At 31.7% G+C, this 15,269-nt stretch overlaps 1 protein-coding gene across 1 annotated transcript; it reads right to left on the bottom strand.

The window, feature by feature from the left end:
• Positions 1-1,633: 1,633 nt before the first annotated feature.
• On the bottom strand, positions 1,634-14,227 carry LOC133030432 (uncharacterized). Its single transcript, XM_061103171.1, has 5 exons — positions 13,827-14,227; positions 11,638-12,203; positions 2,468-2,764; positions 2,015-2,078; positions 1,634-1,728 (listed from the first exon to the last, which is right to left on the bottom strand). Exons 1-5 carry the CDS (start codon positions 13,837-13,839, stop codon positions 1,634-1,636), a joined length of 1,035 nt encoding a protein of 344 aa, XP_060959154.1. The 5' UTR covers positions 13,840-14,227.
• Positions 14,228-15,269: the final 1,042 nt, after the last annotated feature.

The raw sequence follows: 15,269 nt of genomic DNA, 5'->3' as shown, positions 1-15,269 counted from the left end.
ATCTCTCATATGTAGATCTGCCATCGACGACGGTGATTGGAGGTTCGGACTGGGCTTGCTTCGTCGAAGTTCACAGTGAACACTTAGAGAGGCAGTCGGAGCTTGCGGATCGGAGATTTGATATTTCTTTATTGCATTTTCTGGTTTGGGTTTTGTTTTTTTGTAATCTTTATTGCATTTTAGAGATTTGGTTTCTTTTTTATTTTAGTTTGGGATTGCTTAGGATTATTGTTGTTTGGTATTTTTGAATTTGGTCTGAAAAGGAAAGAACTTGTAAAAAAAAACTTTATTCTTAAGCTTAAATTATTATCATATTAATAAAATTATAAAAAAATCAATTTTAAAAAATTTGTTATTTAATACAATTTAATTTTATATAAAATAATCAATTATATATATTTTTTTAAAAAAATGTGTATATTATCAATAACGACATTGTCGTTATTGATATTTATTTTTACTGACGACTTTAAATGTCGTCATTGATACTTATTTTTAGCGACGAAGTATTACTAACGACTTTTTACTGACGACAAGTCGTCATTAATGGTCATCACTGATGAAAATGACACTCTTCACTAACGAAATTTGTCCTCATTAAAGCCTATTTTTCTTGTAGTGACAATTTAGAGATTGATTTTTAATTTTCTTTTTATCTTATCCCCATTTAAATAATGTTTCTTTAAGTATTGGAATATCAATTTTTAGTTTATTTTGGATTAACTTAAGACATATTTAAATCATTAAGCTTTCTTAAACACTAATATATTGCATTCAGTATTCAATAATAATCTCACTTTCAAATAATATAGAAAAAACCTAGCATAAAATTTAGTATACGTGTCTCTCGCACGTAGTTTTTTTTGTTAGTATATATATACATATATATACACCATATATTAATTCATATATAAGTAGGTGATATCATAATAAGGGGAAATAGTTGATTTTATAATTTATATGTATGGTGGGAGGCAGCATATGCAAATATATTCGATTATGTCAAATATTGCACAAGTGAGTGTCTCATTGTTATTACACTCATACATAATATTCATTATGTCTCAAAATTATTATATATCATAATTATTGAATCCATCCAATTAATTAAGAGAGCTGTTGCAATGCATCGTGATTTTTCATAGCATCTTTATTCCTTACGAGGGATAGGATTTACACCTTATTTATTTATTTATTTATTATATGATTTACATTTTATTAAAATAAAGAGAAATTATCTCATATACTATTTTTTTAAAAAAATTTACAGTCTGAGATTCTAAAGTAATTTCTCCTGTGATTTCTATGTGGGTTGCTAAACGGATTTTAGTTGTAATTATTTAGGTTGCTCCATTAGTTGCAATAGAAATTTCTATATAAAATTCCGTAAAAATACAAAAAAAAAAAACACGATTTAAAAGTGTAAAAATAAAAAAAAAAAAGACATTAAAATAAATGTATTTGAATATCAAATAATAAATACTACTATAATATTCAAAAGTACTTATTACTATTTTTTTTTAAGGTTTTCATCTTGTTCTCTCGGCTAGGGCCAACACACGACTTTTTTTTTTTTTCTAGACAAGAGGATGATTCCATTTATGGTATGCGTGGCTTTGTTGATGTTTGAGTCTTATTTGGTTCTAGTGCGTGGGGGCGCTATTACAAAAACTTTTATTCCCGTCAGTTTTGGATCGATATTTTTGGAATCAGCTTCAGGTTTCAAAACTGATGTATAAGCAATAAACACAAAAAGTGGAGTTGTTGCGTCGATTAGTGAACGACATATTTGATGGGTACCGTTGATTTAAAACTGACACTAATACCAAAGCATATCGACATAAATATTTAGTTGCGTCGATTTTTGCACAAACACAACCAAAAAAAATATACCCAAGATACCACCACTTTTTGATTTGTAATACAATGTCCAATAATCTCAAATATGAGATTCAAATCATAAAAATATTAATACTATACAAACCCAAAAAATATAATAAATATAATAAAATACAAATGGATATGAGAATCACCGCTATCACTGCCCTCTTTTGTCCATCGCCACTGTCCCCTACTACCTGAAGAAAAAATTGAGAAAGAGAGAATGAAACCAAATTTAGTGCAAACGAGAGCGTGAAAAAATGAGAGAGAAAAATAGATGAAGAGTTGTCCCCTACTACCTGAAGAAAAAATTGAGAAGGAGAGAGTGAAACCAAATTTAGTGCAAACGAGAGCGTGAAAAAATGAGAGAGAAAAATAGATGAAGAGAGTGAGAGCGAAAGAAAAAGAGAGATATAGCTATAACTATATATAGAGAGTGAGCAAGAGATAGAGTTATAGCTATGAGTTGTGTGAAAAAGAGAATTACCATTATTTTAAATTGGAAAGCCAACACCATCACCCATACACACTTGTTTTGAGTCAAGATATGGTTGGTTTTGAGTGAAGTTTGCAACATTAAGAGTACAGTGCGTAGTGGCACCGAAATTAGGATACCATGCTTCATCAGTAACACTAGAAGCAATAACTGAGTGTTCACATTAGCAGCACCTACATCAAAAAAATTCATATTGAGCCGTTGATAACATAGGGAAGTAAGATGACCAACTCGAGAACACAGCTGACACACAAGTCGTGTTCCTAGAGGGACAGTAGGGGGAGTAGAAGAGGAACCACGACCTAGAGCAGAAGATGAATAGATTGAAGAGGAACCTGGTTGAACATATCTTTCTGAAATGGCATAAGGATTTGAGACAACTCGTGCCTGACCATTGAAGGTGGGATTAGGCGAAGACAACAATCTTGATTCAGCATTATTAGATGTGTTGGAAGTATTTTGTGATTTGAATCAAAAACCACATTTAGTAGCAAGATTAACAGAATCAAGATCCTTGTTATGATTCTCCATTCGATGCTCTTGAGAAAATAAAAGTGTTTCAATTTCAACAACAGAGTAGTCATCATATCTTGAATTGACATATATAAAAAATGTATCATACATCGATGGTAAGCCTTTAAAAATGACTGCAATGTGTTCTTTTACTGAAACTTTGTGGCCAAGTAGACGATCCACAAGAGTTTTTATACGAAGTAAGTATAAATTTATGGATAGAGAACCTTTCTTGAAATTTAGCAATTGAGTGGTGTAAAGATCAATTTTAACAAAAGTTTGAGTAACAAAATATACCTCTAGCATTTTCTAGATTTTAGCAGAAGTTTCAGTGCCAACAATCCTGGTGAGAATCATATCTGACATGGAAGAAAGAAACCAGCAATAGAGAAGCTAATCCTGAACTTCCCACTCAGTGAATCGAGGATTGATTTGACCAAAATCTTCATCTTCTTGAGTGAGAAATTTACGTGATGGATGAAACGAATCTGAGATGTAATCTTGAAGTCGATGTCCTCAAATTGCAAAAATAACTTGAGGGTGCCAGAGGAGAAAGTTATTGTCGTTCAGTTTGACATAGACTTTGTGAGGAAAGACCATGGGATTGAAGGTTTGAGCTGGAGCAGCCATGGAATCCAGAGAGAGAAAGAGAGAAAAGAACGGAGAAGAAGAAAGCAGAAGCAGAGAGAGAAAAAAGTTACTCTGATACTTTGTTAAGAGTGAAGAGAGAAATGAGAAAAGTATAATTTCATTACGTTAGGAAAGGAACAACAACTCGATATATATACAGAGTACAATACAGTTAGAATTAGCAAAAGCTATTGATATAAACCGTCACCTATACTATACCCGACGGTTTTAAACTGTCGGGTATAAGGGTCTATTAAAAAATTGTCACCTACTTCTCGCCACATTTCCCACGTTCCCACTTACTTTTTTTCTATATACCACATGCCCACCTATTTTTTCTCTATTTTTCACATCCTAAAACGAAAATCTTAACTCTCGAAAACCCCATCCATGCCTCCCACCATCGCCGTCCTCTCTCGCCGTCTTCCTCCCTCTCTCGATCTCCACCCACCCCTCCTCTCGTCGGTCTCCCTCTCCTCTCTCTCGCTTATGTCGGACCCACCACCACCTCTCGTCGGTGTCTCTCTCATCTCCGTCTCATACGTTGGACCACCACCACCTCCCGTCCGTCTCCCTCTCTCTCTTTCTCTCTATCCGAGCTCGGTAGAAATACATTTATTTATTTATTATATATACATTTATTTTGTTATTGTATAAATTTAATGTGTTTTAAAGTTAGTTGTTATTGTAATAGAAAAATACAATAACAGGGCACGGTTTAAAACCGTCGCCTATATCCTGTTATAAGCAACAGTTTTAAACCGTTAGGAAGTCCACATTAGCGACGATTTTTAACCGTCGCCTATTTTACCCATTTTGCGACGGTCGTATAGGCGACGGTTATAGAAACCGACAGAAATACTTTAAACGTCTGTTTAAAAACGTCAAGAAAAACTATTTTTGTAGTAGTGCTCTGGCAATTTGGTGCATCTTTTTCGGGTTAAAACTTTATCTTAAATAACGGTGAAGCTGAATTTGATGCAATTCAGATGGTTATGATGATGAATTAGGCTCTCCAGAAAAAAAGGAGGCTGAAAGTGTTGATGATCATCTTTTCCATATTGCATTGAAGGGCATATATATTTATATATATATGTACTAATAATATTGACTTCTTTTTTTTAAATTCATCAAATATGATACCTATATATTGCCTTATTCTCTTACATGACTTGTGTCCTACGCTTATAAATTATTATAATAATATAATGTGTGATATATTATATACACATTACATGCCGCGTCTTTCTCTTCATTTTGATAAATGAAAGCTATACTTTTGGTGGCCTAATTTGGGCACAAGTAATACTTTGTTTTTGTATAACATACAAATTAAAAATCAATGAATTTTGGGTTACGTACCTAATTTTATATATAAGATTATATAATTGGTAGAAAGTAGTACTTCTCCCCAAAATTTATTCATATGAATCAGCTACACACAACAATTATGTTTATTTATAATTTCACTGCAATTGCTGTTTGTTTGTATAGCGTATTATTAACTAGCTAATCATTCTTTTTTTTTTTTTTTCCAAAGAACTATACGTAACTATACAATTATATAAATAATAAACTATGTATTTACTCTATTAATTAACTTCTCAATTATCAATACATCATAATTAATATAATCTTTGAATTTTGTTGTTGTCGTTATATCAATATATATAAAAGCTGGCGTAACATATTCTTTAACTAATAATAATGAAGAAGATACTAACTATTAGATGGCTATCGGGGCAAGTTATTGGAGGCATGGACAAGATCATGGCACGTATATTTGATCATTCATTTCTATATACAAATTATTATTCAACATCTAATTATTATATAAATGTTTATATATATATATATATATTGGTATCTAATATCTAATAAAATATATATACCAAAGTACTTTGAATAAGAGTTGGAAGTGGTTAGCGAGTTTATAATTTAAAGAGAATCCTTTACGAGTGCTTCTATCGATTATAAACATATATATATTGTATACTAGTTAGAAGTTACGTGCCGATATTAGTTTTATTTAAGATTTAGGTATTTTTTTTATTTAGATATTATGATTTTACGAATTATTTATTTTATTAAAGTAATATTTGTGCTATTATATTTGATTAGTAAAATATTATTAGGTGTATATAAGTCATAACAAAATAATATTTATTATTTATTTTATCAATATAAATGAGTGGTGATAAATTTTGTTGCAGAACAAATATGCCAACAAAATGCTTTTGTAGGTACAAAATTTGTGCTAGAACTCCTTTCTCTTGAAGTGAGTTACCATACCAATTGCTTAAGCAAACCATCACTCTTGCTTTTTTTCTACATGTATATGGATCAATCATTTTAAATGTTATTCATGTGAGCACAAAATTAATACTTTTGTATAAAAACAGAGAATTAAATTAAGAAATTCTACTACAAAACAAAAATGATGTTCAAATAATATATTTGTTATTATAATAAAATCTATAAAAAAGAATCTAAAAAGACGCTAGTTGAACAAAGTCAATTACTATTGGCATATATATATATATATATATATATAGTATGAAGGCAAAATTAAAAGTCTTTCGTTATAAATTGTGTACACATGTAAAAAAAAAAATCATTCATAAATATTGACTCGAATAATTATCATCAAATATCAGAATAATTAGCCTCAAATATCAGTTAAAATGGGATTTGTTTTATTTTATTTTATTATTTTATTATATATAAATAATATTTTATTATTTTATTAAATATAAATAAAAAGTCACCTATAAATTGTTCATAAACCAAGAATTCAGTTATATAAACACACTTTATATAGAATAGATATTATAAATTTCACTACAAGAAATGTCACTTTTACCAGCACAGTTCGCTACTGCGCTGGTAAAAGTAACTTTTACCAGCGCATTTCGCAAACTGCGCTGGCAAAGAGATCAAAGTTTTACCAGCGTACATTTGCAGTGGCTAAAATCTAACTTTTACCAGCACATTTACGCGCTGGGAAAAGTCTTTTTTGCCAGCACTTTTCATTTTATGCTGGCAAAAGTTCTAATACCAACATTGATTTGCCAACCCCCTTTTACCAACACATCATGGGTAAATTCTATTTTACCAGCGCAATATCAACTTTTGCCAACACAAAAATGTGCTGGAAAAAGTAACATTTCTTGTAGTGTTTTTAACGTACTTCTATCGATTTTAAACATACCTATTTTGAAAATTACTAATAAACATAAAAATGTTTATCCTTAATGGCTTATTACTATTATATATTGGAAAATTTTATGATAGGGACATCACTTTGTCTGATTAGAGATCATATTTCTTGTACATTGTAGTTATGTACAGTTTGTTAGATAAATTAACAATTAACCCAAGATCTATTTGTATATAACATAGAACACAATAGTAGTATATGATAATTGAGTATGTGTACCTGATTGATCCATAGCAATTATCTCTGATTGATCCACAGCAGTTACTCCAATTTGATAGTGCAATACTATCAACTAAGTCTTCCTCCCTAGATCTCTAAATCAGAAGCAGTTTATTTTCTCTGATTATCAAAAGGTATACAATTGTGATGAGACAATATGTATTTATAGAGTTAGGGAGGGGACTTAGCTACAAAACCCTAGTTGGGCTGGGCCTGCTCATCAAAGGCTTCAGTCAACTAGAAAAGCCCACACTTCTGCTTCACCTAGACTTTACTCACAGATGCTAAGCCCATTAACAATTGATCACCAACAACATGGGCTAACACAGCAAAGAACTATCCAATCAACCCAAGTTTTAATAAAACCAATAAAATTTAATGTAAGCCCAAATAAAAGTCTAACATTCTCCCACTTGGGCTACATTGATTTTAATACATATATATTATATATCAAAATAATTTTGTTTGAAAACGACTCATGGGTTGAACAACAGGAAAACATTTGTGGCCACTTTAAAAAATGATAGTTCTCTGATAGCATCTCAACATACCGGTCCAATTTAACCTTTGATAATGAACTATGACAGTCATATTGTTTTTAGCTCAACAAAAGACATTCATAATCACAAATACCAAAGTATTAAATCGACATGGTCAATAAGTCTAGTAGTGTGGTAAGGAATTATGTTCAACATGTGATCAATTTAAAATAACATAATATCCTTATCAGTCCTCAATTTCACTGATACCGTGATGCTTAATAAATAAGCCAGTGAAATTAAACATACACCACTTAAAATAAGTAAGTGTCACTAAACTTGCTTAAAGAATTAAGCCAACAACATATCATTGTCAATAAGCAAATAAATTTAAAAGACAATGATCACAACAATATGAACCACATGCTTTCAATTCAATCATTCTCGAGAATATAACAAAACATAATTGAAAACATATCCATTCAATAATAAAATATTGAAACATAAAATGTAGTTCATAACTTTATTCAGAAAATTATAAATAATAATTTCTAAAAACAAACAGAAAACAAAACTCCCACTAACCCAAAAGATCAAAAGATTCTAAAATGCCCATATTAACAACATGTTTATTAAACAGCACGGCACTTAACCCTTTGGTTAGAGGATCAGCTAACATCGACTCGGTCTTGCAATTTTCAATAACAATGTCTCCTTTCTTGACCAAGTCTCTGACAGTGAGATACTTTATTTCCATATGTTTAGAAGCACTACTAATCTTGTTATTCTTTGAAAAGAAAACAGCAGCATCATTATCACAATAGATTAACATAGGTGTGGAAATAGAATCAACCACTCGTATCTCCGAAATAAAATTCTTCAGCCACAAAGCTTGCAAAGATGCCCCATAACATGCAACAAACTCAGCATACATAGTAGATGACGTGATCAAAGTCTGTTTGACACTCTTCCAAGAAATAGCAAAGACTCGCCAAGGTGAAAATATAGCCAGAAGTTGACTTTAAATCATCTACACAACCACCAAAATCTGAATCTGAATAACCAACAACTCGAAGATTGTCAACCTGCTTATACACAAGCATAAAACTCTTCGTTCTTTGCAAATATCTCAAAACTTTCTTGGCTGCAACCCAATGATCAAGGCCAGGATCAGATAAATATCTCCCAAGAACATTGACTACGAAAGCTATGTCAGGTCGAGTGCAAATCTGAGCATACATCAAACTCCCTACTACACTTGCATAAGGGATGTTCTTCATTGCTCCTCTTTCCAAGTCGTTCTTAGGACATTGCTGCTTAGTGAACTTGTCCCCTTTCAGAATAGGAACAGAACCAGCTTTACATAAATCCATGTTGAACCTTTTGAGCACACGATTAATGTAAGCTTCTTGAGATAAGCCAAGAACTTTTCGATTCCTGTCACGATGGATCTCAATCCCCAAAACATATGATGCCTCTCCAAGATCTTTCATATCAAAATTGGAAGACAGAAAATTTTTGGTCTCATTTAGTAGTGACAAATCACTGCTGGCAAGTAAAATGTCATCTACATAAAGAACAAGAAAAATATAACGACTCCCACTGATATTCATATAAATACACTGATCAAACTTGTTCTCTACGAAACCAAACGATGTCATAACCTGGTCAAACTTCAAGTACCACTGGCGAGATGCCTGTTTGAGACCATAAATGGATCGTTTCAACTTGCAAACCAAGTGTTCTTTTCCATTCTCCTTGTAGCCTTCAGGTTGAGACATATAGACTTCCTCATTCAATTCTCCATTCAGAAAAGCAGTTTTAACATCCATTTGATGCAACTCTAAATCAAAATGCGCAACTAAGGCCATAATAATTCGAATGAATCTTTAGTGGAAACAGTGAGAAAGTTTCAGTGTAATCAATACCTTCTCTTTGAGTAAAGCCTTTAGCCACTAAACGCGCTTTAAACCTTTCAATCTGTCCCTTTTTATCCCTTTTAGCCTTTAAAATCCACTTACAACCTATTGGTTTAAAACCATCAGGTAATAACACTAGCTCCCATACACCATTTTTCTTCATGGAGTCGATCTCATCATCCGTAGCTGCTAACCATTTTGAAGATTGTGGACTATTAAGTGCTTCACTAAAAGTGACAGGATCCACAAAATGATCAATATCATATTCTCCTTCTCCAAGATAGACAAAATTATCATGACACTTTGTTGACTTCTTTTGTCTCTGAGATCTTCTTAGAGGAGGTACTTCTGGAATAACTTCTCTTTGTTGATCATGGTTTTGAATAACATCTTCCACAACTGGAATTTCTTCAATAACAGGATTCTCATTAACAATAGGAGCTTCATCATTAATAGGCCCTTCATCAATAATAGGACCTTCATCATCTTCGATATCGGGAGCAATATATTCATCAACAATGGGAGCATTACCAACTGGAGTAGAATTGAGACTACTATTATCATCTCTTGAAAATGACATAGGAATACAAATTCCTTTAGATGACTCCCCCATTTCAAGAGATGTTGAAGGAATTTTCTCAGCAACATCAAATTCCAGAAATTTAGCAGTCTGAGATTCAACAATTCGCGTACCACGAGTGGGACAGTAAAAGCGATAGCCTTTTGAGCGCATTGGATAACCAATGAAATAACAGCGATTTGTTCTCGGATCTAACTTTTTCAAATTAGGATCATAAATCTTTACTTCAAATTGACAACCCCATACTCGAAGATGATTCGGACTAGGCTTCCGCCCGGTCCACAACTCAAAAGGGGTCTTGGGAGCAGTTACTGGGAACACGATTTAAAATATAAGTTGCAGTCATAAGTGCTTCACCCCATAAAAACTCTGGAAGATTTGTTCTACTCATCATACTTCTAACCATATCCATGAGAGTGCGATTTCTCCTTTCAGCAACGCCATTTTGCTCTGGTGAACCAGGCATAGTGTATTGAGCAACTATACCATTTTCTTGTAAGTACTCTGCAAAAAGCCCCATGTGTTGTCCAGATTCTGTATAACGACCATAATATTCTCCTCCACGATCAGAATGAACAACTTTGATGACTCTTCCTAATTGTTTCTCAACCTCATTTCGAAAAATTTTGAGTTTATCAAGGGCGTCAGATTTTTCTTTAATTAAATAGGTGAATCCATAACGAGAAAAATCATCGATAAAAGTGATAAAATACTTATTTCTGCACAACGTGGTGGAATAAGGACCACTGATGTCTGTGTGGATAATTTCCAATAAAGATTGACTGCGATTTGCAGTCTTCTTTCTTGTTTTAGTCAATTTTCCACGAGTACAATCAACACAAGTATCCCAATCAGAAGCATCAAGAGGAGGAAGTATTTCAGATTTAATTAAACGATCAACCCTTTCTCTGGAAATATGACCCAATCTTTTGTGCCATAACAATAAGGATGTTTCCTTAATATGAGGTCTTTTACCCACAGTATTCACAACAAAAAGAGGAATCTAAAGGAGCCAATGACAACTTGTAAAGACCATCAGAATAAAAGCAATTTCCAATAATTCGAGAGTCAAGCATAATGTCAACATTATCATTTGCAAAATGAAAAGAATATCCTTGTTTAACCAAAAGCGGAAGCGAAACTAAATTCCTTTTAAAAGTAGGAACATAAAAAGTATTGTTCAGAATAATCTTATCACGAGACTGTAATTCAAGAATAAATGTTCCAACATAGATAACGTCAACTCCAATATTATTGCCCACTTTAAGCTTGGACTCCCTCTCACTTGGCTTCCTGAGATCCCTTAGCCCCTGTAAGGAAGCAGAAACATGAACAGTAGCACCACTGTCTAACCACCAAGAATCAATAGGAACATCAACTAGATTAGATTCAAAACAAACACATGCCAATGGATTACCTGATTGTGCTTGCTTCTTTTCTAACCAAGTCTTAAATTTGTGACAGTCCGTTCTCCGATGCCCCAATTTTTCAGAAAAGTAACACTTCACATTAGAGTATTTGGACTTTCCATTGTTATTCTTCTGTTTATTCTTATGCTCCTTACCATTACCATTCTGTTTAGTAGCACCATCATTTTTATTCTTGAATTTTCCTTTTCCTTTGTTGGGCTTGAGGTGAGAAACATAGTTAGCAGATTCATTCTTCTCCCTTTTAAGCTTGCTTTCTTCAAATTTACACACCGAGAAATTAGGTCGCCGATAGTCCATGTTTGATTGTAAGTGTTGTAAGTTTGTCTTGATTAGGCTGAAAGAGGCAGGAAGAGCATGAAGAGCTCGATGAATAATGAAAGAGTCAGGAAGAGGAATATTATGATCTTTTAACTTGGACTGAACATTCACCAATTTCAGAATAAAATCTCGCACTCCTTTTAATTCATCATACTTAATGGTTGTCATTTCATCCATAAGATGTCCAGCTTCAGCGTTTTCTCCAGTGTCGTATAATTTTTCTACAGCATTGAAAAACTCTTTGGCATTTGTAGTGTCTGGCAAACCACTCAATAGATGTTCAGGAATGGATCTTTTCATAGTAAGAAGACTGAGACGACTTGACTTTTCCCATTGTGCATGATGAGTTCTCTCGGCAGCTGTACTGGAGTCAGTAAGATCAGCAGGTTTTTCTTCTCGTAGGCACAAGTCCATATCCATTATGCCTAAAGTAAATTCCACATCTCGTTTCCATGTCTTGTAGTTGGAAGCATTCAAAATATGGATGGAAGCATTATTGTTGTTCACAGAAAAGGAGACTGAAAAATTCAAAAATTAAAACTTGAATAAGCAATATGAGCAATGTATTAGAAAATATTGTAGAATCAACTGGTCATTATAAACTCCCCTTTGGGGTGAGAATATAACACACACATGATCTACCTTCATGAAGTTAACAACAAAGAAAAAAATACATATCATTTAAGAATTTTATTACCTTTGGGCAAATAAATTTCTTAAAAATATGTATTAATTCAAGCAAAAAATAATAATAAATTTATATATTTAAATTATTACCTTTGGGCAAATAATTAAAATATATACATTTAATATTAACTCACTTCATGGAATGTGAACTAATATATGTAAATACTACCTTTGGGCAAATAATTACACATATAGTCAACCAAAAATATAATATTTTCTTCAACATGTGAAATTTGGTGATAAAACAATCATTGAAAATTAATAATTTTCAACCAAATTTCCAAAAGAGATATATAATTGCTTTTATTATATTGATAAGCAAAAAATAAAGTGTCCACCATAACACATTATTTTTGTATCAAATAATCAAGTTTTATAACTTTAGAACAACAAATAATTAAAAGATGTGAATATAAGAAAATTGGTGGAGACTACATAGTCAAAACAAATTAAATAAGAGAGTGACTATGTTTTATGGAACGAGAAGAAACTCAAAAAATTTTCTATGATTGACAAATTTCGAAAAATCATCAAAAAATATTTTTAATAATTTTTTAACTGCATAATTATCATTAAAATAATAATAATTATTAAACGGAGTCAAAAAATTAATTAAAAATCATAGAAAAATCAGAAATTAAATTCTAATAACGCTGAAAAAAAAAATCGTCGAAAACGGACCTCCCAGCCGGCCCCACGCGCCCCCACGCGCCGCCTGCGCGAGTGGGCTTCGCGGCTGGGAGTTGTCTTCAACCTCCAGTCGGGTCTGTGAAACGGGTCACGCGACCCGGTTGTGCAGTTCGGGTCTGTAGGTGTTTTCCGGCCAAAAAATCGACGGACAACATCGGGAAAACAATGGGTTTTGCTCGGGATGTAATTTCTAATCAATCTAAGCTACTAATTTCCGGTATTAAGGTGTAAATCTCTAAATTTCATGGCAAATATCTAACCGAAAATTGAAAAACACAATAGAAAAAAAAATTGTAATGCCAATCTCGGTTTGAATCCGAAATTAATCATGTAGGAACAATCTTAAACAATTGATAATGACAAATCTATCATCAATTTTAGATCCAAAACCATAAAATCAAAACACACAAATTATAATTTCATATTATAATTATATAAACCCTAAAACTTTAAAATTAAAATTCTCTTAATATAGACTATGAATTCAAACATATAATATATCAATTGAAAGAGAATTTAACGATCAATAAAATCCCTAAAGTTTTAAGATTTATAAACAAAAAATTACACATAAAATAATAACGAAATTAATATGAAATTATGGATAATTAATATATACAAATTAATTATACTAATTATAGGTTCTAAATCATATACAATAGGCAATCTGATACCACATGTTAGATAAATTAACAATTAACCCAAGATCTATTTGTATATAACATAGAACACAATAGTAGTATATGATAATTGAGTATGTGTACCTGATTGATCCATAGCAATTATCTCTGATTGATCCACAGCAGTTACTCCAATTTGATAGTGCAATACTATCAACTAAGTCTTCCTCCCTAGATCTCTAAATCAGAAGCAGTTTATTTTCTCTGATTATCAAAAGGTATACAATTGTGATGAGACAATATGTATTTATAGAGTTAGGGAGGGGACTTAGCTACAAAACCCTAGTTGGGCTGGGCCTGCTCATCAAAGGCTTCAGTCAACTAGAAAAGCCCACACTTCTGCTTCACCTAGACTTTACTCACAGATGCTAAGCCCATTAACAATTGATCACCAACAACATGGGCTAACACAGCAAAGAACTATCCAATCAACCCAAGTTTTAATAAAACCAATAAAATTTAATGTAAGCCCAAATAAAAGTCTAACACAGTTGCCTATAGTATAGGGCACGGTTTAAAACGGCCGCCTATACTCTGTTATAGGCGACAATTTTAAACCGGCGGGAAGTCCACAGTAGCGATGGTTTTTAACAGTTACCTATTTTACCCGTTTTGCGACGGTCGTATAAGCAACAGTTATAAAATCCGTGGGAATATATTAAACGACTGTTTAAAAACGTCAAGAAAAACCAATAGTGAAATGTGATTTTAATCACAATAAATGTTACTTGTGACTACAGTATAGTATTTAGATACAATTTATTACTAATTAGTTTTAGTCACAACAAGTATTGTGACTAAAAATATTTTTAGTCACAACTAATTATAATTTTTGTGACTAACATTTAGTCACGGACCGTTGAGCTTAAAATATTATTTTGTATTATTTAAAATTATATGGTGAATTATTATATTTAATAAAATATAAAAAATTCGATCAATGACTTTTGTATTATAAGAGCAAAAATGTAATTTACTCTTTTATTAATTGTGTTAGGTTTTAATTATTTTTTTTTAATATTTGTATATAAATATTATATATTTGAAATAAATAAAATATATTAAAAAACTGAAAAAAAAATAATTTAGTGATATATTTTAAAAAAATAATGTATAATATAATGTAAAAGTTTTTTTTAAAAAAATAGTAATTAATTAATTTTAAAGGATACTGTAAAGAAATTATCGAGATTGCTTTTAGCATTTTGACTACAGAAATACATAACCCAAGAATATAGTAGGCCAATATAATAAAGATTCAAACTAAGCACCATGTTAAACAAAGTAGTATGATACTCTCTTTGATGATGAGAAAAGAGAAATAGGGTAATATGTAATAATAATTTTTTTTTAATTCTATATATTTATATATTTGTCTAAAATAAAAAAGAAACATATATTGTGTTGGTCTCAACATATTTAAGTGAAAGTAAAAAATAAAAAGTGGCATCCCAATTTTTAAGAGTTTTTTTATTTTGATTTTACATAAAATAAAAATCTAAATATATACATGGTTGGAATAAAGGT

The sequence above is a fragment of the Cannabis sativa genome, chromosome 8 (genome assembly GCF_029168945.1).
Source record: "Cannabis sativa cultivar Pink pepper isolate KNU-18-1 chromosome 8, ASM2916894v1, whole genome shotgun sequence".
Lineage (NCBI taxonomy): Eukaryota > Viridiplantae > Streptophyta > Magnoliopsida > Rosales > Cannabaceae > Cannabis > Cannabis sativa.
The sequence above is the reverse complement of the archived record's forward strand: the minus strand, read 5'-3'. Positions and strand labels throughout refer to the sequence as shown.

Excerpts from the sequence above, each read along its gene's own strand:
- LOC133030432 (XM_061103171.1), bottom strand. Across the intron at positions 2,079-2,467 it reads TTTCGGTGCCACTACGCACT|GTAGTAGGGGACAGTGGCGA; the intron begins GTACTCTTAATG and ends TTTTTTCTTCAG. Across the intron at positions 1,729-2,014 it reads GGTGATTCTCATATCCATTT|TTTTGAAACCTGAAGCTGAT; the intron begins GTATTTTATTAT and ends CTTATACATCAG.